The 24,389-nt window shown below is 38.2% G+C and overlaps 1 protein-coding gene across 5 annotated transcripts in view; it reads left to right on the top strand.

The window, feature by feature from the left end:
• Positions 1-4,458: 4,458 nt before the first annotated feature.
• LOC124144274 (tyrosine-protein phosphatase 99A-like) overlaps positions 4,459-24,389 on the top strand; it is a 101,744-nt gene continuing 81,813 nt past the window's right edge. For all 5 annotated transcript variants that reach the window (XM_048396798.1, XM_048396797.1, XM_048396795.1 and 2 more), the window contains exons 1-2: positions 4,459-4,568; positions 9,819-9,875. In XM_048396798.1, the coding sequence (XP_048252755.1) occupies positions 9,845-9,875 (31 nt within the window). In that variant the 5' untranslated portion in view covers positions 4,459-4,568; positions 9,819-9,844. The remainder of the gene's footprint in view (positions 4,569-9,818; positions 9,876-24,389) is intronic.

Raw genomic sequence — 24,389 nt, 5'->3', positions numbered from 1 at the left:
ACTCATGACGTCATGTCATTGATGACGTCATCCAATTGTGGTTACGTCACAATACTGATGACGCACAATGTATCCATAGACCGTTCCCAAGGCAAAGGTGACTGCGTGTGGTCGTAGCATTAATTTATTACACTGGGTGACTTTTTAGAAGCACAAAACTTAAAACTCCACTCTTCGATGATGTAGAGTGTGTTATGTGTGAAAATAGACTTTTCTTTTTCTTGTTTTTAAATTTAAATTCTGCCTTTGGAGCTGTTATGATGAACTATCTGTTATTTCATACCTCATTAGATATTACATTTAAAATAATTTTTATCACAATTTCTTAACTCAAAGTATGAAGGCCAAGATTTATACATAATCTTATTTAGTATGTGTGACTTCATGTTTACACTGACAGCCATACGACAACCAGCTATATCGCGGAATAAAATCGTTCCTCAAAAAGAGAGGTGACATGAGCGTATGGATGCACAACTTGATATTTTGAAACATCTTACGCAACTCGTGTATTCAAATAATATCACCATTAGATGAAAAAGGTCTGTAAAGAATTACTTTAGTAAGTCAGTCACAATGAGAACGTACAAAAGTACAAAACGTCAAAATGGCCGACACGATAAACGTGACGGGAGAGATTTCGGAAGTTGTTAATGAACCTATGGCGGTTACATGTTTTAGTCGTCATTGATCAATTGGCCGACCATTGAAAGGTGATTAAAGATGTGTTAAATAGACTCTAAGGTAAACTCATAGATTGCTGTAGACTGTCACTGTCAGCCTAGACACGGATCGAGTCGATACTACGATACTTTGGATGTGCATTTTTTTGTTTTGTTCACTAGTATGGGTCATAGCGAGGATATTCGTGAACGATCATGCAGTCAAACTCTCTGACGTTTCTCAATGTATACTAAAATGCTGAATTCAAGATTAAAGGGTCTAAATGATCAGAAAACAGAACGCTTCTGTGTGTATTCGTGCAAGGGAATTCCCAGGAGTTTCCCCAGGAATGCGGAAGTAGTCCGTCAGTGTTTACGTCTTTTCAAGAACACGGTCTCGTGAAAAACGTATGAACGTCAAATTGTGTCATTCATTCACTTATGAACGTCAATATCGGGGTCAGGCGACCGACCTCTCGTCCAATTGAAAAGCCGTATATCGTGTAAACTTCAAATTAAAAAATTATAACAGTTTGAAGGGGAAAGTAAATTTGAGGTGTGGCTTTTTCTCTGACGTCAATATGCATTAAAAGCGGCATCATACTACTAACATCTTCCCGAGGCAGGGGGGTTAACTGACTATAAAAGTCCAGTTTCCACCCTTGCCGAACTAGGTTGGTATTATGGAGTTACATTTTGGCTGGACTAACGAGTCTATGCATAGTCCAATCAAATTCGCGCAACGAAATCGAAATCCGGTCGATTGCAGGATTTACAAAGCATTTGCACCGCAAATTCGCTGTCAGCAGATATTTTCTAATTTTCATATAATGGGTAGGTTTCTCGGCAGGATAAAGCCAACGGATAAAAACGATATCCGATGGGGTCATATGCGGATAGAAATGCAAATATCAAAGGTCAAGTAGGACTACTTTCACTGTTTATAAACAAACATGGCGTCGCCCTCATCATTCGGCGATCGAGTCAGAATTAACCATCGGGAATCTGGATAAACTACAGGGATAATTGCTATCATTATCAAAAGAACATTCTAATATACTGAGAATCAGTGTCTAACCGTGACGTAGCTAAGGCATTTTATAAGTTTTGGCAACTTTGGAGATATAAATTTTGAAACAATTTTGCGAGGGCACGAGGCCTAGCCAAGCGGGATCAGTAGCCATATCTGTGCCTGTAGACCTCTGCGGCTTAAAACCTTCTCCACATATTAAAATAGTTGGATTGGGCCGAAATATGTTTGAATTGTTACCTTGTTTCGTTTTGTCGCTGAGTGTACATCTGACTATACTTCTTAACGTAATGACAGGACAGACCGACTGTCAACAACGTCTGACCGTGGCCGTGACGTCTCATAGACTAGGGTTAGAGTAGCTTCCCTTTGACAAATGGCAGTTACTCTAGCGGACAGACCGATGGATTGCCGCAAAAGGCAATTAAAAACAACTGTTGTTTTGCGTATAAGTTGATTCGCCACTGTATAAGAAACAGTTTTTAGTTGGAACTATATTGGCTACTGTCACTGTCCGACTGACACATCACTAACCGTGTAACGGACTAAATATTAATGCGCGCATTCCAGGAAAACTCGCAATGTTTCGGTAATGTTTGTGAGAGAGGGAAAGCGATTTTGAAGCACAGAATTAAAGAATTACATTATATGATAAAGAGGTTATCACGCTTGTGTGTTAAGGGATGGTAAATATCCTGTATTAGGAATAAACACTATGTATTTAGCTCGCCAAGGCTCGCTAAATACAATGTTTATTCCTAATGCAGGATATTTACCATCCCCAAACACACTCGCGTGATAACCTCTATATCTGTTCATATTTTTAATCAAGGCGATCACGTGATTTGATGCACTTCGCGATGTAACCCTAGTTTTATCACAATATAGATCTTGATTATCGATCAGATCGTCCTGACTAGGCGCCGCCATTTTGTTTGAAGCAAATGCAAGTGATACGAGAGTTGGGATCTGATTGGTCCATAGGAGAGGCATAGAAGGGGTCATAACTGGTAATAGCCACTGGTGGCGCTACGATTGAGCCCAGGAATTCCAGCCTAGTTCGGCAAGGGTGGAAACTGGACTTATTGCGTATCTAAAATAACCTCAAAATCCACATCTAAAGCATGCTCAAAACACTACCTCAGAGGCGGATACAGCTTTTTTTGAAAAGGTGGGGTGCACAACTAAGATCTATTCATTGTCTTTGGTGGTAATTTATACAGAAATAAAGATTTTTTCGAAACAAAAAGCCCCCCCCCCCCCCCCCCTGTGTATCCGCCCATGTACCTTATTACCTCGGTAAATGGATCAGTGTGCGCTCGAATTTCATTCTCATCTCCCTTGATAGAATATTGATAAATTTATGAAAGTATGGTTCTACAAGATAATACTGGGCGATCAATTTGTCCCTGCTGTTTTTGTAACATGGACATAATTCATTCAGGACATGATATTCATTTTATATTTCTGAAACGTTACATTATCATCACATAATCGCGCTTGCCATAACATCCGTACGGTCGTTAAGCCAGTATAATCATTGGAAAGTTGCCCCACGCCTTTCTTGAAAACCTCTCACTTCACCTAAATTGTGCAATTATATTGTGTCAGATGCAGTTTGGGGTAGACTGCCGAATCGGTCATCGTGTTGTTTTTTTCTTTATAGGAATGAGTTAATCTGATAATTAATTTCTACCAAATAACACGACAGGTTCTTGTTTCGAACTTAGGTTTGCGACACCGGGAACGCGTTAGAATTCGTCCAGTCGGGGCAGATTTATATTTTAATACGCTTCGCGCACTATCAATTACAATTACCTCCCTTCCACTAGTGCAACATTAATTTGATGCTTCGCGATTGAGCAAGTTTTCAGTGCTCCGATAATATTCGTTTTGTATCGAAACCGCCTTTGTTCATGTTGACACAACTGTGCAGGAATATTCTGTAAAATTTAACAGCATTAGTGACCGGTACGAATGACCCGTCTCAAATCACACGTCTGTGTTTGTGCGTGCGTGTGTGTGTAAATATTTATATCAACTGATCTAAATCAATTCAGAAATTAATTTTGAAATATCGTTGGGGAAGCAAATGCAGCGCAGTTAAGAGCATATATATTTTGAAATGAGTGACTCACTAACGCGCAAAACTTAACTTATAAAAAAACATTATGTAATCTATTTTAATCAAGCGATTGAATCTACATTTTAATCTGTATAGGCATATTTTCATGAATATCTGTATATATATGATGTGGTATGTGTCTCAAGATTCGTTATATCATATTATATTACATTATATTATACCACACTTGCACAGACGTCGTCTTTGCACAAATGCGGATTTATATTGAAATGGCCAAATATTTTTATCACTTTGTATTAATTAGTAAGTGTCTATACATGATCTTCTTAAGGTTTCGTTGAAATATAGAGATATTGGTAATGGGAAAGTTCCGAAAAGCACAGTGTTTTTTAAATCTTTTTTGTTTCACGAAACAACATACGTGATAAATCTAAAATAAAAAGTATATACTTTGATCTATTTTCAGTTGATCTGTGTTTGAATATACAGTTTACACGCTAAATAGCTAGACCCTACGGATCAACTTTCGCTACACAATCCGATAATGAACGGAATAAAGTTACAGGATAATCGTATCTATATTGACAAGTATATTTTCTTTCATCGCTTGAACATTTATAACATTATATCCGTCCATGGGAATGAGAGCATTGACAAAGGGCACCGGGTGCTCACGTGACCGGAAGTGTAGAAGCTAAGGAAGATGGCGGATCCGGACGAATATATGTGAATGAAATTGATAACACGATAGTGATGTAATTATTGAAGAAATACTGATAATATCCCTCTTGTGAGTACACACCTTGAAACTAAAATCTTTCATAATCCATGTGTTAAAACGAATCCACGATTGAAACGTAATCGGGGTCAGAATTTTTCAATGGTAACGGTAAATTGGGGCTCTCTTCGTTCACATAATCATTTTTATCGGTGAATGTCAGCTATGTATTTTGAAGATCGTGCAGTATTTCAATTGCAGTAGTTCTGTCTGGGCAGTGTATTTCTGGTTTTTCGTTACATCGTGCATATGCAATCCATTTTGATGAAATATTCACGTTAGATTTGGGTCGAATTGAAGCCGAAATGTATAACAGATGGCTTGACATGCAACTGACAACTGACATGTGTCTGTCATATCTTTGTTTATTTCGCTCAAATGTTTTTGAGCACATGTATGTATGAAGGCATGCACTTCATATTTATGCAATGGAAATGGGACTTCATGTCAAGTTCAAACACTGAACATAGTTTCTGAAACAAAAGATATGTTCCTAACATGTCATGATGCATGTTGGAAACACTAAAACATTTATAGTTTGAAGATGTTTTTAGAAAGTGTACCATGAACAAGATGAATCCTAGCTAAATATCTATATATATCTACTATTATTATTTATTCCAATATCATAACATGTGATAAATATTAGAATACAGCCTTCTCTTAATAATAATATGATTGTAATTTCAAACAGGATTTGTTCCACGTTCAAGGAAATACCTAATATTTGTAACTGTACAGTCGTCTCTTTTTCATTTTTTATAATATTTCTGAGGCAATATGATAATACCATCCATACAACAACTGCAATATGTATTACTCTCCACATGTTCAGAGGTATGTGATATGTTTGGTTCAATCATGTCAATTAGTATTTGAATCCTAGTCTTTGAAATGTACTGTATTTGCAGTGGTAAGCAATGTGGGTGGTCAGAAAATAGATAGAGGTGTGCTTTTTAAAATATATTTGTTGAGAAAAAAACTTAGTTCAAAGTCAATGAAACAAACATGATGTACAATATTTACTATATTCCCTTTAAACACTATTTATTGTGTGTGATACTGATACTGTTTAATAAGGGAACCAGTTATTGCTAATTTGAACCAGACCATAAAATTTCATGAACAACTTTAAATATCTCTTCCGTCGCCTTTATCGTGTCCGCCATTTTGTTGTCCAGTATTTGATGTAAATGTATTATGATGTGCTGTCACCTTTGACTGACTGAGGTTGTTAGTAAGACACCTTATCTAATGATGGTATTATTTGAATCTGTTTGTTGTACCAAGGAACAAAAGCTGTTCCTGTAGAGCAGGTTGAGCATACATACGCTCATGTCACCTCTAATTTTGATAAACTATTTATTCTGTGTTATAGTTGATTGTTGTATCGCTGTCAGTGTAAACACGAAGTCACACATACAAAATGAAATTGTGTAGTACATTACTTAGATTTATACCTACCGACTCATACCGACAATACAAAAAGAAGGATATATACAGGTAGCATCTACATATATTTGGCATATACAGGCTATTTCAGAAAACCTTTATGATCGCTCTCAATTTCTGACATTACGCATACAGTTTTGTTTACTATGCATGGGCATTAAGTTACATTGAAGATTTTGTTTGTAGTTTGATAATAGCCGACATGGCAATGATTGTAAAAAGTAATTGATCAGAACTGTTTGCAATTTACAGCTGTGCAGCATGCCAATCACCTGCCAGTTTTTGTTAATTGGGTAATACACATTACGCAACCAGTGTATCCAGTATTGAGTCTACACGGTTGTCTGTGATCTCTGTGGTGATACAGTCGACATCACACAGTTTATATGGACAGAATGCTAGCTGAAGACAGCACTTAAGGTATTGAAATTACTGGTAGTGATAGCAAACAGTGTTTCAGGGATTTATATGGACCTTTGCAAAGGCAAATATTTAGCCCCAAGTCTGCAGTTAAATGTAGAACAAAGTCAAAATATCTCAAATAGCATGATCTGATTTTTAGCAAAAGGAAGAGGAATATCCCACTTTATTTAGAATCTAGATAAATTCATGTCTTCTCAAAATCTCTTTCAACCGTCTGGTATTTGTCCATGCCTTTCAACCTTGTTGGAAATTTCTGATTTTTATTTATTTTGAGTATGTTGAGCTTTCTAAAACTGAGTGAAATACCTGTGGTCTGTGGATATTTGATAAATGGTGTATTGTGTAGACAATCTGATTCATGAATTGTTACTGTGTTTGGCTGTTACATGTTTGACAGGGATAGACAAGGCTGATGGTCCATGAGACTGAGTCTAGTGAAAATGTAGACAGACTAGTTGTTTTCTCCCCAAATCTAGGTATGTTACATAATGTTATGTACATAATCTACTGGTCCAAAATGATCTATGGACTAGTTAGATATGACCAACGGTGCCTACCCAGGTTTGATGTGGATACATACGTATTGTGGTGTTACATTTCTGCATTTTAAGTATAATTAAGGTATAAACAGCTTAACTGACATGAAAGTATTGTCATCGTCTCGTGAATTTCAAAAGCATCATAATTCATACATGCTCAAATTTACAGATGGAAGTCAGCAGGTCCTTAAACTTAGAACTTAAACGATACAGTTTTCAGGAACCCCAAATATGATACTATAGCTCAAATCCCAAATAGATCTTAATTTCTAAAACTGGTCCGTATTTCAAAGTGAAAACCAATTTCTTGTACAAATTTGACATGATTGAGCCATACACAAATGTAAAACATTTAATGAAATGATCAGTATTTGAAATAGGTGGTGGTTCTGGCATCTGTTGGTGGTTCCTGCTGTGATGTGTTTATGTAGGGACATCCTTAAACTGTCAGTGCTACTGTTAATATAGAACATATTTTATTGTCCAAAAAGACAAAGCGATTGAGCACAAATGCACCACTCATTACTGTTTTCTCGCTATGCTACTGTTGGAAGCCATATGAAACACATTTTCACATTCAGTCACATAGTTCAATTAATTCTTTCTAATTCAAGATGATTTACGAATGTTCTGTTTGCATTGGTCTTAACCTCTGTATATTGGAAATTATCAGGTTAATTGGACATAATATATATTATTCTATCAGGAATTCATGTGCGAGGTATTGGTTCATTTGTCCCATGTTTAGGGAAGCCTCAAATGTTTGAAATCACCCACACTCTTTACAGTCCTTATGTGAAATACATCCAGATGCATGGCTAACAGACCCATGAAGATTCCTGGGTAGAATAGGTCTTCAGCAACCCATGCTTGCTGAAAAGGCGACTATGCTTGTCGTAAAAGGCGACTAACAGGATTAGGTGGTCAGGCTCGCTGACTTGGTTGATGCATGTCATCAATCCCAATTGCGTGGATCGATGCTCATGATATCAATCACTGGATTGTCTGGTCCAGACTCGATTATTTACAGACCGCCGTCATATAGCTGGAACATTGCTGAGTGCGGCGTTAAACAACAAACCAAACCAAAACCAAAGCATGGCTAAAACCTGTGCTAGAAATTCAGCAGGCTAAAGGTAATGACAGAATCAGTGGTTCTTGAGAACCCAGCAGAACACCAGAAATACAGGTTCTGTTACATGGATAGACTCAGTATTGAGTGGGCAGTTAAGATAGATGCTAAATTGCTCATACAAGCTTTTTCTCTACACATATGGTTTACTGTATCTTTGTTTGATTATTGTTTAACCTCTCACTCAGCAATATTCCAGCTATATGACGGTGGTCTGTAAATAATACTCAATAAGACAACCAGACAACCCAGTGAGCATCGATCCATGCAATTGGGATATGATGACATGCATCAACCAAGTCAGAGAGTCTGACCACCCTACCCCATTAGTTGCCTCTTACAACAAACATGGATTGCTGAAGACCTATTCTAACCCAGATCTTCACGGGTCTACTGTGTCTTTAAGTGTAAATTAGAAGCTGTTGTATCAATAACAATGTCATTTAAATCAGACCTTAGTTCTCGCTACAGATAAACAAAGATCTGAGGACATCCCATTAGGGGTCACTCACATCAGAACGACCTTTCATCCGACCAATCAGTGCGTCGCTTACAAGATTAAGTGAATGCAATCTCGAAAACTTTAACATGGGGTATTCCGAACGATTGTTACAGGTTTAACGACTGAATCCTCACAATCTAGACCATTTATTAGCCATTCTAGAATGTATTTTTGTTTAGGTTTTAAATTTGTAATCGAGAATTTGTCAAAATATGTTTCGAAGCGTAGTCACCAATTTGAAATTTGTTCCGTAGAAAGCTGCCTTCTGATTTGTCATTCCATTGGTCGGTCAAAGTTTGTGCAAGGGTGTGACCCGTAATGGGATGTCCTCAGATCTTTGTTTTGCGGTAGCGAGAACTAAGATCTGATTGTAATGAGATTTTTTCAATGGAGACAGGATTCATTTCAATTACAAGAATTAAAAAAAGTCAATCCAGTCTTCATTGTGGCATACATTATACCTGTGAGTTCTGGTTCACTGGTCATGTGCACCATTGCGGTGTGTTTAGAGTTATCCACCCTTGGGCTGTACACTCAAGAACAAGGAATATATTTGTTGTTTTGAAATTGAGCCTGAAAATGTCTTGAAGTATTTTTGGATGCAGTTAACAGTTGCAGTCTGAGTTTAGAATATTGTGAGCAGCACATTCCACGTCTATATTTCTTATCAGTGTGGAGCTGTTATGCTACAGGGAGTATGGACAGTTTTACTCATGTTAACATAGAATTCACGAGGACTCCATCATTTTGTAATGAGAAGGTTATTTAGGGTAACAGGGAATTATATAGATCTTCTCTGAGGTCAGTATTTGGCCCAAAGCCCGAAGCTAATGTCAGTAAAAAATTCCCTGATTGGAATTAAGAATTTTCGAAGTTATGTTATTATTATGATAAATAATGTTACTGCTTTGCAGTGGTGACTTGCATCTCACTGATAACAGGACCAACAAACCAGAAGAGCTTTTAATATTTAGTTTTGAATTTTTGCATTGAATGAAATATTGAAATACACCTAAATTACAAAAATAAGGACTTTTAGGAAAATTCCAATTTCTAACAAAATTATGGTTCTTTTCTTTTCTTGAAGTACAGCACTAGCTAAATTTATCATTATATCATCATCATCATCATCATCATCATCATCATCATTTTTATTGTTATTATTATTCTGGTTGTTTACAACTATTAATGATATATTTACATTGATGTTTCAGCAAAGGAAGAGACCAGTCTAGTCAGGATGATTGTACTGGTCATTGTATCACTTATAGGTAAGACATTACTTCAAGTTTATACACAGTTTAGTAGTGGCATGATCACTTGATAATCGGCACAATATCACGGGCGAGGGATATGAGCTTTTCATGTCATCATTTGCTCTAGAAATGATGCTACTGTGGAGAATCCACGGTAGAATAGAAACCCACCCTTGTGGCAACAGATGAGTTACGAGAATGGGGTTGTTACAATAATTATGTGATGGCTGCTTGTTTGTCATTTCACCCTGATGATGTGGAGTGTTGCTCATGCTGTCAACCACTAGTTTACCAGATCAAGACTTTGTTGTTCACAGACTGCCGGGATGTACTGGACATTGTGTCGGGTACGACTCCTATGGATACCCTAATCCTTCTAAAGCAGTCGCCTTCATTTCAATTCTCATCCCTTTTAAGCACAAGCAGTCTTACCCATTACCTTTTCAGGGCCTGAACTAAATGGATATTAAGAGACTTGAGAATATCTTTTAGAATGATTTTATCTATAAACTGGCATATAACTGGAGTATATATATATCTGTATACTAAACTTGCTGCACATTTATCAACAGTCAGACGTCACACCGAATGGTTTTTGCATCACTTTGATCACAGAGTGTTCTTGATACACCTTCTCTTGTGGTGTTTCTATAGTATTGGATTATATTTATTTTGGTGTGGTATATTTTCTATAAGGGCAAAATAGAAACAAAATGGTGTCATGCCTGCTTCTTGAAATGAGATGCCTACTTTGCGGAATAGATATGTTCCTGTTATTGTAAGATTGGAAAGGTTGTTTGTGGGTTTTGGAATTTAGGCGTGTTAGGAGGGCATATGTGTCACCGTGATGTGAAAAACTCAACAAATTTGAGAATGCATCTCTATCACATTTAAGATGAAACGGTTCGTCCCGATTATGTTTCTAGGTTTTTCAGCACCATACCCGTGCTCGTGGGTTTCACCAAAGTGGTAAACGTCTTAGACCTGCATCACTTCGGGCTTTCCTCCCACATTAAGCTGACACGCCGTGATATAACTGGAATACTGTTAAAAGCAGCGTTTAACCCAACTCACTCACTTTAAGATGAAACAGCATATATAGTTCCTGTATAGTTCCTGAGTCTGAATTATACCCTGGCCCAAAAGGTGTTTGAGGTCCATGTAGGAAGTAGAAAGAGTGTTGTCACTGTGCACGTGTGCCACAGTTCAGCAGCATCTACTGATTATGTTTACTGTATTCGACGTAATAAGCGCCTCGCTCTAATAAGCGCCCACAGCAATATTTGCTAATATATCGGCAAGTGAACAATCCCAATTAGCACTCTTTCCAATTGATCAATGTACACAAGACTTATTCATTCGTGTATAATACACACTCGGGTGTTATATGCACCCTTAATTATGGGCAATTTAATTCTGGAAAAATAAATCTGTCGTGCATAAATATTTCAGGCTGTCAGCATAAACCACAAAATTTGTCTTTAACTCTTTTCACCAAAATAATATTCTAATAAGAGCCCCCTCTTTCTAATTTTGAGAGCGTCCTCGCTTATTACATTGAATTCGGTAATTCATCTAATATTGAACACACCTATATGTTCTGTCGTGAATAACTTTGGCATGTTTAGTACCATTTATTTTTGAGGAAACTGGTAATGCAAGGTTTTGTTACACCTTGTCTACAGTGTGTTCAATACACCTGTATGAGTATTAGGACTTTGGTAAAAATTGAGCTGAAGGCATATGTACTCATTTCTTGTCAAGTATGGTTAAATATCATTGAGAGAGAGAGAGAGAGAGAGAGAGAGAGAGAGAGAGAGAGAGAGAGAGAGAGAGAGAGGCTCCATGCTGCTCTTTACAGTAGTCCTAGTTGTTTACATCACATTTGTTTCATAGCAAGAATTGCAAACTTTGCTAAAGTGTTAGCTATAATAGGATTTCTTTATCTTTGACATTAACCATTACTACAGTACAAATACTTATGATACACATACCGTGTTGGAAATTAAAGGGATCGTTAAAGCCTTCTATGATATTTGAACCTCCTGCGCAAGCAAAACAACAATTGTGTGTTCATCTCACGACAGTGCTGTTTTCACCTGGAGTTCATGAAGATTGCTATGCGTATGACGTATGAATAGTACTACTGTACTCCGAGTAATTAGTATGTACTGTGTCCTGTCATTAAAAAATGATCTATTCCAGGTGTACAAGTTGTTGAACAGTGTACATGTGATCTGATTTGTACTGATATGTGATAACAAAAGCATTTGTAACCTCCAGTAGGAGTGTAACCATTCACCGAATGTTTAATGTATTGCCATACTCTATCATGTCCTGTCTGTGACACGAGTATCGTACTGTGAGGTTCTGCATTGATACAGATCAATACAGGTATATATAAGGTAATTGTCATGTAAAACTATGGAAATTCCTTGTAAAATATTCCTTTCTACCGGCATGTACAATGAGGTCTGAAGGCACATCCAGATTAATTAATTCAGACGTACAGGGCCGTGTTTCTATAAGTATGAAAGTCAAGGTGTCATATCCTTATTGTTAAAAATGTGAAAGACTAAAGAGTCCAAAGATTCAAATACTATGAGAACAAATCTCAAAGATTCCAGGAGCCCCCCTTGTTGGGAGCGATTAGCGATTATGTTTTTATGCCGCTTTTAGCAATATTCCAGCAATATGACGGCGGGGGACACCAGAAATGGGCTTCACACAATGTACCCATGTTGGGAATCGAACCCGCGTTTTCGGCGTGGCGAGCAAACGCTTGAACCACTAGGCTACCCGACCGCCCCCTGTAGTTTGGAACACTGCAAGGTGTGTTTGATAATTCTGTTCATTGCCTTTGATGATGAATGTGTCATATTCAGCATTAGAAATTGGCACCAGTCCCACTGCTCAATAGTTAAGGTATCATAAGGACTAGTATAGACTAACATCTAGTCTCTGAAATGAACATCTCTTACAGAAAAAACCCAATTGTTAAATTATCTTAATAAAAATATAATAAAAAGTAGCCCAGACTCTCTTCATTTCCAGACTGTAATCTAGACTTGCCAAACATTGTAGACTCGCATGGGCTGTATTTGATATATTTGTATCAGGGTCTGTAAGACAGACTAGGACTAGTAGAAATTTGCCATTTTTAAGGGTTTTGCGATATGTTACCACTATGAGCACCAGTGGACTAAAACCGCTGGTATTGTGTTTCGTATCACGACCCTCCTATTGAGATATGTACTTTATTGTGACAAAGTGTATCACTACAACCCTAACCTCCACATCAAGGCCAAGGTTTACCGTATTCGACGTAATAAGCGCCCTAGTCTAATAAACGCCCACGGCGATATTTGCTAATATATTGGCTAGTGAACAATCCCAATTAGCACCTCTTCCGATTGATTAATGTACACAAGACTTATTTATTTGCGTATAAAACGCACTCGTTATATGCACACTTAATTATGGGCAATTAAATTCCGGAAAAATATATGTCGTACATCAACATTTCAGGCTGTCAGCATAAACCACGAAATATATCTTTCAACTCAACTTTTTTTTCACCAAAATAATATTCTAATTTTGAGAGTGCCCTGGGCGCTTATTACGTCCAATACGGTAACCCAGATGCCCATGAAATGCATTACACAAGCTGAAGTGTCCTGTGGTTATCGGAACTCCCAGTGGCCCTCAGGCCAGGATGAGTAGACTTTGATAGATATCTTGCCCGGGGACAAATGAAGTTTTTTTGTTTTTTTTCACCACTCCACATTTAATCTCAAGGCCGGAATTCTTCCTGTTTGAGCATCTTGAGAGTTTCGCACTGAAAGAATAATCATTGTGAATAGTTCCTTTTGAAAAAAGTCTTTTTGCATTTTGTTTTGTCAATTCTGAACCATTTTTCTTCACTTCCTAGCTGTTAACCATGAAAGATTATAACCTCTACGGTACACAGTTGATGCTAAATTTATCACTCATGAAACTTTTTGTCAGGAAAAGGAAACAGTTGTTTAATAGGCTAGAGGCAGGTATATTCTGATAAGCAGCTTAGTGCTTTCAGCATGGACGTACAGGACCACATGTAACTGAGAAGTTTGTAGGTATATTTGTATATGAATATTATATCATGATTGTAAGGCCAGGCATTTTGGTCTTATTGATTAACTGACTTTTGTAAAAAAAATGATGCTTGTTAGCATGGTTAGTTGAAAAAAACACCAAAAAGCAAGATATTTTAGATTTATTTTGTTCTTTAAGACTCTATCTGAATATGTTGTCATGTTGACTTAGTTGTCTTGTCAGACGTGCAATATAAACCTTTATAAGCATTTTTTTTTCTGTGATGAACACATTATTTTGAATACTGTGGAACAAAACAGGTGCTTTTCAGATTAATTTAGTTTTCAACTTTTTCATATTTTTTTTCAACCAATTAAGATAAATAATGTTCAGTGTATATAAGGAAGCAAATTTATAGATGTTAACGTCTGTATTATGAGGAACACAATGTTTCGGAGTATGAAGGAGTAAACATATATACTCCGAAACGTTGTGTTTCTGATAATAAAGAAGCTGACATCCATAAATTCTCTTCCTTATGTGTATCACTTCTCAATGCCTTTCAGGGGCACGGGTGGCCCAGTCGTCTAAGGCGCCGAGATTCGCTGTGCAAAGTTGCGTCCCTTGGGCACGCCAGAAACCTATGATTGTGGGTTCGAATCCCGGTTCGCCCCGATTATGTTTCTAGGTTTGTCAGCACCATACCCATGCTTGTGGGTTTCACCGAAGTGGTAAACGTCTGAGACCTGCATAACTTCAGGCTTTCCTCCCACATTAAGCTGACACGCCGTGATGTGACTGGAATACTGTTAAAACCCAACTCACTCATTCACTCAATGCCTTTCAAGTTCAGTGTATTGTTTAAGTTTGTTTTTACATCCATGCCTATTCCTTATAAAAAGAACTTCTAAAGAATAAAAGAGACCTTTTTTACATGTCTAAACTGACATCAACTTGGACCAGAATATGCTATTTCACCACACCCAAATGGCATTATGTTTGCACATTCAAAAGAATAATTGTTTGTATTAGTTAGTTTTGTTGGAGGTATTTGTGTCAGGTGACATAACAGCTTGATATACCCAAGGACTAGCTAAGTCATGGTATGCTTTATATGTGAACTGTTTGGAACCAGTGGTGTGGAACAGTGCATTTCAATAGAGAGCCTCATGGACATTTACACATGTTTAATATTCTCAAGGGATTAGGTATTTCAGGATTAATGTTAGTGTAAACTCTGGTATTGAAACAGTCTGGTGTAGACAGATTATTCATTGCTTAATCAGTTTTTTGAAATCAGTCGGGGTCATTGAGGTCTTCCTAAAATCGAACCTTCAAGTTTTAACATTAGGCTTATAACAAGGACCCTTGACTTTCATGTTTATTTTGGAACACTGGTGAATGATCAGCTGGTCCCTCACACGAATATGTTACATGGTTGCTTAATTAGCAGTGGTCCAATCAAAGAATGGTGAGTGAGTGAGTATGGTTTTACGCTGCTTTTAGTAATATTCCAGCAATATCACAGCGGGGGACACCAGAAATGGGCTTCACACATTGTACCCATGTCGGGAATCGAACCTGGGTCTTTGGCGTGACGAGCGAACGCTTTAACCACTAGGCTACCCGACCACCCCTAAATCAAAGAATGATACCACATTAGAGTGGTTCAGTCAATGAATACGGTCTTAAATACAAGCATATAACATTCTGTTAAATATAGAGTTATGGAGTTTGTAGATTGAGGTACTAATTTACTGTCATCCAAGCAATTAACTGTGGAGAGTTGCATCCCTTAGGCATGCCAGGAACCTGGAATCATGGGTTTGAATTCCAGTTCCCCTGACTATGTTTCTATGATTTGTAGGACCATTCCTGTGGTTGTGGATTTCATCGTTGTGATTTAACTTTTCAGACTCACTCACTCACTCACTCACTCACTCACTCACTCACTCACTCACTCACTCACTCACTCACTCACTCACTCACTCACTCACTCACTGGGCTATGTGCTTTTTGGAGGCTTTTTTATCAATATTTTTCAGCCACATATAAGGCCATCATGGATCCATCGGTGCCAGTTTCAATTTGTGTCACTTGGTGACTCACTTTCATTGTGGCCAGCCAACAACTGTCCAAGAGGCTAGCAGCCCACCTTGGTGTCTAGCCTTGAGCAATCTGGATTTGTTTCCTTCATTTCAGCCATAGAAACTCAATTTTTTACTCACTAGTTCTTATATGATAACATATAGTAAAACCTTTAAAAAATGGCAAATTTCTACCATGTCTACTAGTCCTTATCATACCTTTATTATTGAGCAGTTTGGCAAGGACTACAGGACTAGTGCCAATTTCTAACGCTGCATTTGTGCAATGTATTTCTTGTCGTTTCTTCTTTTTTATATTTTTTCAAATACAGAAGACTCGAGATGAGTGGTAGGAACATATAGTGTCATGACAGATTGACTATAGTCATATGAAAAAATCTGGTATTATTTAACTTCTTTTCAGTAGTATGCATAAATGAAATGTTCGCCTTTGAATAATATTTGTGTCTCATCTCGTCACCTCTCATTAGACAAGAAAAGATATCTTGTGATCTTAATTTTTCTAGTGTGGTAAATGTTGTTTTTTGTTGCTGTTTCTTATCCTGAAACTTATCTAGAGTCTAAGATTGTTATCCATACACTGGATATCCAGGAGACAAAGATATAGCCATTATACACATCAGCTGTAATTAGAATTCCTTGTTTCAATCACTCATGCCAGCAATTGGTTACATAGAAAAAAGGAATTATGTATTGATTCTTTCAAAGATTGACCTGTATCCATGAATCACACTAATCAATGACAAAGTAGCAGTATAATAGCCACGGTGGAATACACGTGCTATCAAGTAATAAAGCATCTTTGTTGATGTCTTGGCCTGTGAGGTATTGCTGACTTGATCAGGTCAAATCTTGTCATTCACAAAGTAGAAATTAGCCGTTATAAGTCATCTACCGCGAGCCATAATGACTAATGGTTATGATATCCCGAGGACTTGATAGTGTTGTTTCAACATGTTTCTGTGGGTATGCGATTGTAGTCGGGGCATTCTGGATAGGTCAATTATCATTCTTCCTTTCAGGCGCCTTGTCATGTTAATGTTTTGAGTAGAGGTGAGTCTTAATGATGATGGGCGGTGGGATGGGCGGTGGGATAGCCTAGTGGGTAAAGCATCCAATCACCATGTCGAAGGTGGAGGTTCGATTCCCCATATGGGTACCATGTGTTAAGCCCATTCCTGGTAAATTGGATTTTCTTTTACCCACCGCTCGTAATGGCATGGTTAAAATAAGCTATTTGTACCCGAATGGCACACTTAGAAGTTCTTTTGATAAACAAGATCTGTGACAACGTTTGTTACATGAAGCCACAGATAAAATTAATTGCCAAACATGCCAAAATGATAAACATGTAAATATGCTTATTTGTACAGTATGATTCATATAATAAATTTGGGTTTTCAGAAATGAAAAAAGGTAGTTAATAATCAATCTCAGTGAAAAGGAAGGTGGCAAACTTTCACAGTTACAAATGCATATTACCGTATTCGACGTAATAAGCGCCCAGGGCGCTCTCAAATTTAGAAATAGGGGACTCTTATTAGAATATAACTTTGTCGAAAAAAAACAGAGCTGAAAGATTAATTTCGTGGTTTATGCCGACAGCCTGAAATGTTTATATACGAGAGATATATTTTCCAGAATTTAATTGCCCATAATGAAGGGTGCATATAACACCACGAGTGCATATTATACGCGAATAAATAAGTATTGTGTACATTGATCAATCGGAAAGGGTGCTAATTGGGATTGTTCACGAGCCAATACATTAGTAAATACTGTCGTGGGCGCTTATTAGAGCAGGGTGCTTATTACGTCAAATACGGTACCTATTCTTGGTAAAATGACATTCACTGAGTTGAATGATGGATCAAAATTATAACTTTAGTTGGCACACTTTAGTAAATATGAATGCCCTTTGAGCACACTTGAAACAAGATATGTTTCCATTCCTGCTTATGCTTTGATGTGTTTGTGACAGAGGTATGACTTGCTAGTGCCGAGAAACGGTTGGGATCTTTATCATTGATTAAATTGGTTTGTTCCAGCAGGTCTTCTATTAGGATTCAAATGCTAAATTTTTTTCAGGATTTTCAAGGAACTCCAGAACCTGATTTTACCGTTACGCCATGACGTTTTAATAATGTTTTTCCAGGAATGATAGAAATTGCCTTGTTGGTGAATGTGTAGTTATTAACAGATCAAAGAAATGGTGGAACATTTTGATATAAAATTATACCAAACAGCATTTTCTCCACAATCAATTCTGGCCACTTATAATCAATCATTGCATTGGTACTAGATTGACGATCAATCATCAGTTTTGAAAGATCATGAGAGGGCTGTATAGATGGATTTTTGAACATTGAGAATGCATCATGACGGAAGAGATTTGGGGGAAGAGTGTCAAGATCCAAGCTTGTTTTGTTGATTATTTACAGGCTGCCACGATACGACTGTTATATTTCTGGCTGCAGTGATAATACTCCATTCCTGCACAAATCCTAAGTATTGGTTTGCAAGAGCCAAAGTTTGTTTGTTTTTGTTTATTTATTGTTTAACGCCACACTCAGCAATATTCCAGCTACATGACGGTGGTCTATAAATAATCGAGTCTGGAACAGACAATCCAGAGATTGACAGCATGAGCATGGATCCATTGGGATACGATGACATGCATCAACCACATCAGCGATCCTGATTACCTGATCCGTTTTTTTGCCCCTTATGACAAGCCTAGTCGTCTTTTATGGCAAGCATGGGTTGCTGAAGACCTATTCTTATAACCCCTGATCTTCACGGGCCGGGGGCATGGGTGGCCCAGTCGTCTAAGGCGCCTCGATTCACTGTGCAGAGTTTCGTCCCTTGGGCACGCCAGAAACCTATGATTGTGGGATCGAATCCCGGTTCGCCCCAATTATGTTTCTAGGTTTGTCAGCACCATACCCGTGCTCGTGGGTTTCACCAAAGTGGTAAACGTCTTAGACCTGCATCACTTCGGGCTTTCCTCCCACATTAAGCTGCCACGCCGTGATATAACTGGAATAATGTTAAAAGCGGCATTAAACCCAACTCACTCACTCACTCACTTCACGGGCCACAAGAGCCAAACAGTGAGAAGTCAAAGGGGGTAGTATCTGCCTGGCGCATGCTTACTTATTACTAGAATGCTGTAACATACTGACTGTGGCATAAATCAACATGCACTCACTCATTGTCTTCCAAAAAGTGTCACACAAGACAAAAAACCTGTGCCTATGTTACATTTTTCCAACAGGGTTGATACATTATATTATGTATCAAAGTATATTGGTCACAATGTGGGCCTTCAGCAACCCATGCTTGCCGTAAAAGGTGACTATGCTTTTCGTTAAAGGCGACTAACGGGATCGGGTGGTCAGACTCACTGACTTGGTTGATACATGTCATTGATCCCAATTGCGTGGATCGATGCTCATGATATAAATCACTGGATTGTCTGGTCCAGACTCGATTATTTACAGACCGCCGTCATATAGCTGGAATATTGCTGAGTGCGGCGTTAAACAACAAACCAAACCAAAATCTTCACAATGTTATTTATATCAAAGGGCTATGTGGTAAGTTGTCTGTCCCCACACTTCTCTGAGTTACATCCCTTAGGTGTAGGGGAGGTCAGGTAGCCTTAGTAGTGGTTGAAGCAGTAGCTCGTCCTGCCATAGCCCCGGGTTTGATTCCCCACATGGGTACAATGTGTGAAGCCCATTTCTGGTGTCCCCCGCCGTGATGTTGCTGGAATATTGCTAAAAGCAGCGTAAAATAAAAAGTCACTCACTCACTCTTAGGTGTACCAGAAACCTGGGCCCCCACAACTATCGTAACACCTACGCTAGACTTATAACGCTCATAGCTTTATGAAACAGAGCCCTGATTATGCTTCTGGGTTTGAAACCTTTGCTAGACTGTATATATATAAGACCTGCTTACTTTGCCCTTTCTGCCACAGTAAGTTGACACTCTGTGATATAACTAAAATAGTATTCAAAGAGATATTTAAAAGCACTAGCTCCTGAACTCGAACACACTAGAAGTAATGATTATGCTACAGATGTGGCTATTGTTAGTATTCCAGTTCCATTAAAATTTATCAATATACTTTTTCAAAGTCCTGTTCAGATAAATCAATTACTTTCTCCACATGATAAATCATCTAAACAGAATATTTAGTAACAGAATAATTATTATCAGCACGTTCCTAACTAGGGTGTTGTGATAAATCAAAATATTGATATATTGCTATGGGTAAGCACTTAAAGTCAGTATACCAAATAAAATCCATCTAAAATGATACACTGAAAACCATCGATATTTATCGCAATAGATGCTTGCAATATCAACAGTTATCGCAATAGTTTCTTTCAATATCAATAATTATCGCAATAGTGATTTCCAGACCAATAGTCACCCCTATTCCTAACTGTAAGAGGCCTATTGAGAGAATCCCTGGCCTGTTGCCTACATATACTTGAACTTACAGTGATTCAATCCATTATATATCAAGTTGTCCATTGTTTGAAATAGAATCCTCCCAATACTATGAAAATAACATTCGCTACTGTTTGCCTTTGATATTATGAAAAGATGTCAGGGCATAACGTGTGTTCATCTGTAGATGGGGGCGGTCGGATAGCCTAGTGGTTAAAGCGTTCGCTCGTCACGCTGAAGACCCGGGTTCGAATCCCGACATGGGTACAATGTGTGAAGCCCATTTCTGGCGTCCCCAGCCTTGATATTGCTGGAATATTGCTAAAAGCGGCATAAAACCAAACTCACTCACTCACTCACTCACTCACTCACTCACTCACTCATCTGTAGATGCTGAAAGGTAAATGTGACTGTGTATCATGCTCTTGTATATACATGTATAGTGAATGTTTTGAAGCAAATGGCTCAAGGCTCCACTCATCTTGTTTGAAGACTTTTGGGTCCACTGGCACGAAACGATCTTAGCGTTATGACTATCGTCAGTCTATGTTAGAGTATGGGAGTTACGATCATTGTAGCGCTAAGACTGCTTTGTGCATGTGTACCCTTGGCCCACTTGCAGAAAGCGATCTTGGCGCTAAGATGATGGTTACTCCCATACTTTAACATAGGCTTTCAATAGTCTTAGAGCTAAGATCGCTTTGTGCAAGTGGGCCCTGGTGTTTAACATTGTTTGGCTTGGCTGAAGATAAACTCTGTACATTTTCTAATGATTTTATTATTCAAATTCAACTTTTTAACATTGAAAACTTAGATTGAAACTCTTTCTCACAATTTTTTTGGTGAAAGTTTTGGCGGATTGTTGGGCTATTTTTCCTCCCCAGTAGAGATTTACAGCAGTTGAAAGTGAAATAAACTTGAGATGTGACTTGCTTTTTTTCCCAATACAAATTAAAACAACATCAAACTACACTGGTCGGTCTTGACAAGTGGTTTGTTGTGTTCATAGTTAATTTTATATGATGACAGTTACTTTTGCTTTTGAGTGAACCAAAAAATGTTTCCTGAGCATTGCCTGATAATGTGATGACATGAGACCTTGATGGTGACCACCCTTCTACATGTCCTATGATCAATAGTGGTGGAATGGTTACTCATTGTGGCCGGAGGAATTAAATGGTTCGTTAACGTGCCAGAATGAAAGGTTTTGTGGCTGTAGGCTTCACAATCATTGTTCTATGAAGGAAGTACAGCCTTTGGAATTAAATGTGATATCCACTACTGATTTGCTGTGAACTGTTGCTGGTTGGAAGAATTGTTTGAGGGTCAGATGTTCTGAGAGCCTGATAAAATAGCTGCATCACGTTTTCAGTGTTCCAAATTAAGCATGGCACTTTCGGTGTCCTTGTCATAATTTAGTGTTGGAAATTAAAGATTGAGGGTTCCTGGATTCAAATACTGTTGGAGTAAATCTCAAAGATGGGCCCTTAATATTGAATACTGCATTCCGTATCTTCATAATCAGGCCATCAATCAATGTTTTTTAGCATCAGTTTGGTACTTGCCACCAATGATGAATTGTTAAGGTTGTAGGTGACTTTGATAATCTTTGATGAAGCAGGGATGCTCTGAAATCTCCATGGTGTTAGCACTATTGGTTCCAAGTTTTGTAACATGTTATTAATAAGTGATGTATATTAAGGTATGAACTGAAGTGATTCTTTTTCACATGTCTTCGTTTAGAGTCCAGGAATGAACACCATTAGTTAATGCAGTGAGTTATTTGAATGTTGGTTGTTCATTCATTGTTATGATTTTGGAAGACATTATTTATTGACTGTCTTTTGTTGCATGAGATGTGTCTGAACAGTGTAAGAAGTGTGGTCCACATTACAGGTGTATTGTCTGTTGTGTTTCATGGTTAAGTGCCTGTAGTATAAAAGAATACATGTGGAGAATAATCGGCACTCAACCAAGTCAGTCTTTGGAATTCATGCTAGTCCACTTGTCTGACCTCGCTGACTATGTTGATGCATGTCATCGATCTCAATTGCGTGGATCAATGCTCATGTTGTCAATCACTGGATGGTCTGGCCCAGACTCGATTATTTACAGACCGCTGTCATATAGCTGGAATATTGCTGAGTGCCGCCTCTGTGTATGGTTTTAAGCAACCCCATTTGTCATTTTTTTTAGCATTTAAGGCAGCTACTAGTATTGCAGGAACTGTGGTAAATGTTCTCATTTTTAGGCATTAAACTGGAAAAATCAAGGCATTTGACCTAATAAGGAGGTCATAGTTATCACTGTTATGATTCAAATATTTTTGTCTTAAAAATATTAGTGACCATATTCACAAACGTCAGAATTAGATTTTCGAAATATCGCTGTTTCAAATTGTGGATGAAAATCTTGAAGTTCTGTTGTTAACATTGATAATTTTACAGAATTCTTAATTTCAAATGCTGTTGCCAAAACCACAAGGACCCAGGCAGGAACCCGTTAGTTTCGAAGACTCTGTTTGTATGGGATATATCAAACTGTATCCCAGACCCTAGGGAATAATTAAAACATGAATTCAATTCAAGTCTAGAATGATTTTGCAAGTCTAGATTGCCTCAGTCTGAAATAAAGCACTGTTCTGGCACTATTTGGACCATTTTGGTAAATAGTTTTGTACAAATTGTTAGTCTAGGAATATATGGATACATCTCACAGTGATTTGTAGGTCCATAATTTTGAAGGTTACTGTGATTCAGGTGTGAAGTAAATGGATAAAACCCCTGCTTGAGTTCACAACATGTTATAATGAGTGGAGTGAATGTGATGGTTCTCTGCTCCTCAGGGGCGGTTGGGGAGCCAAGGGGTTAAAGCGTTTGCTCGTCATGCCGCAGACCCGGGTTCGATTCCCGACATGGGTACAATGTGTGAAGCCCATTTCTGATGTCCCCTGCCATGATATTGCTGGAATTTGCTAAAAGCGGGATAAAACCATACACACTCACTCACTCACTCTGCTCCTCATCATAAACTACAACTGATAGATGTTTACCAACACTTAGATTATGTTACTGGCAGTCACCTGTCCCTCATCCTGACTCCATCATTCTTCATCTTGGTGTAGCATCATAGACAAATGGTAGAGGTTCACCTACATATTGACTCATCATTGCCATGGCAACAGGGAAAACCCCTTTCACTACTGTCATGACTGCAGTGAATTATTCAGTGAAATAAGGACTAGTGCATCAGCAGCAGACGGCTGCTTGCATCAGATCCCCCCATGGCCCCAGATCTAGACAGGGCTTGTTGTTGCAGTCAAACTCTTTGTTATTCGGGGTCTCTGATGAACTCACTGTTGTGTATTGTGTGTGTGTTGAGGGCAGCTTGGAGTATTTAGGATACCCTCCTGGGTTGGACATGGCCACTAGCCCACTATTCCAAGACTGATGAGTGAGTGAGTTGTTTTTCGCCGCTTTTTGCAATATTCCAGCAATATCACGGCAGGGGACACCAGAAATGGGCTTCACACATTGTATCCATGGAATCGAACCTGGGCTTTTGTCATATAGAACAAACACTTTAACGACTAGGCTAGCCCACTGCCTGATTTCTCATAAACCACAAGTCCAACATTTCTGTGAACCAATGGTGTCTATCTTTGCCCCGTTGAGTTTCGGTGTAGAATGTGTAGGTCTCAGTGACCCATGCTTTTTGTAAGAGCTGACAAAAACAGGGATTAGATGGTTACAGGTAGACTTGCACAGGTCTCTAAGGCAATAATTATTAGTTTAAATCATAATTTGTCATAAGTAATAAGAAATCATAATCATAAGTTGTCCTGATGAGAGACTGGTGTACTGTCCACATATCTAGACTTGCC

Source organism: Haliotis rufescens, unplaced genomic scaffold (genome assembly GCF_023055435.1).
Source record: "Haliotis rufescens isolate VD_foot unplaced genomic scaffold, xgHalRufe1.0.p SCAF_16, whole genome shotgun sequence".
In the NCBI taxonomy this organism is placed as follows: Eukaryota; Metazoa; Mollusca; class Gastropoda; order Lepetellida; family Haliotidae; genus Haliotis; species Haliotis rufescens.
The sequence above is the reverse complement of the archived record's forward strand: the minus strand, read 5'-3'. Positions and strand labels throughout refer to the sequence as shown.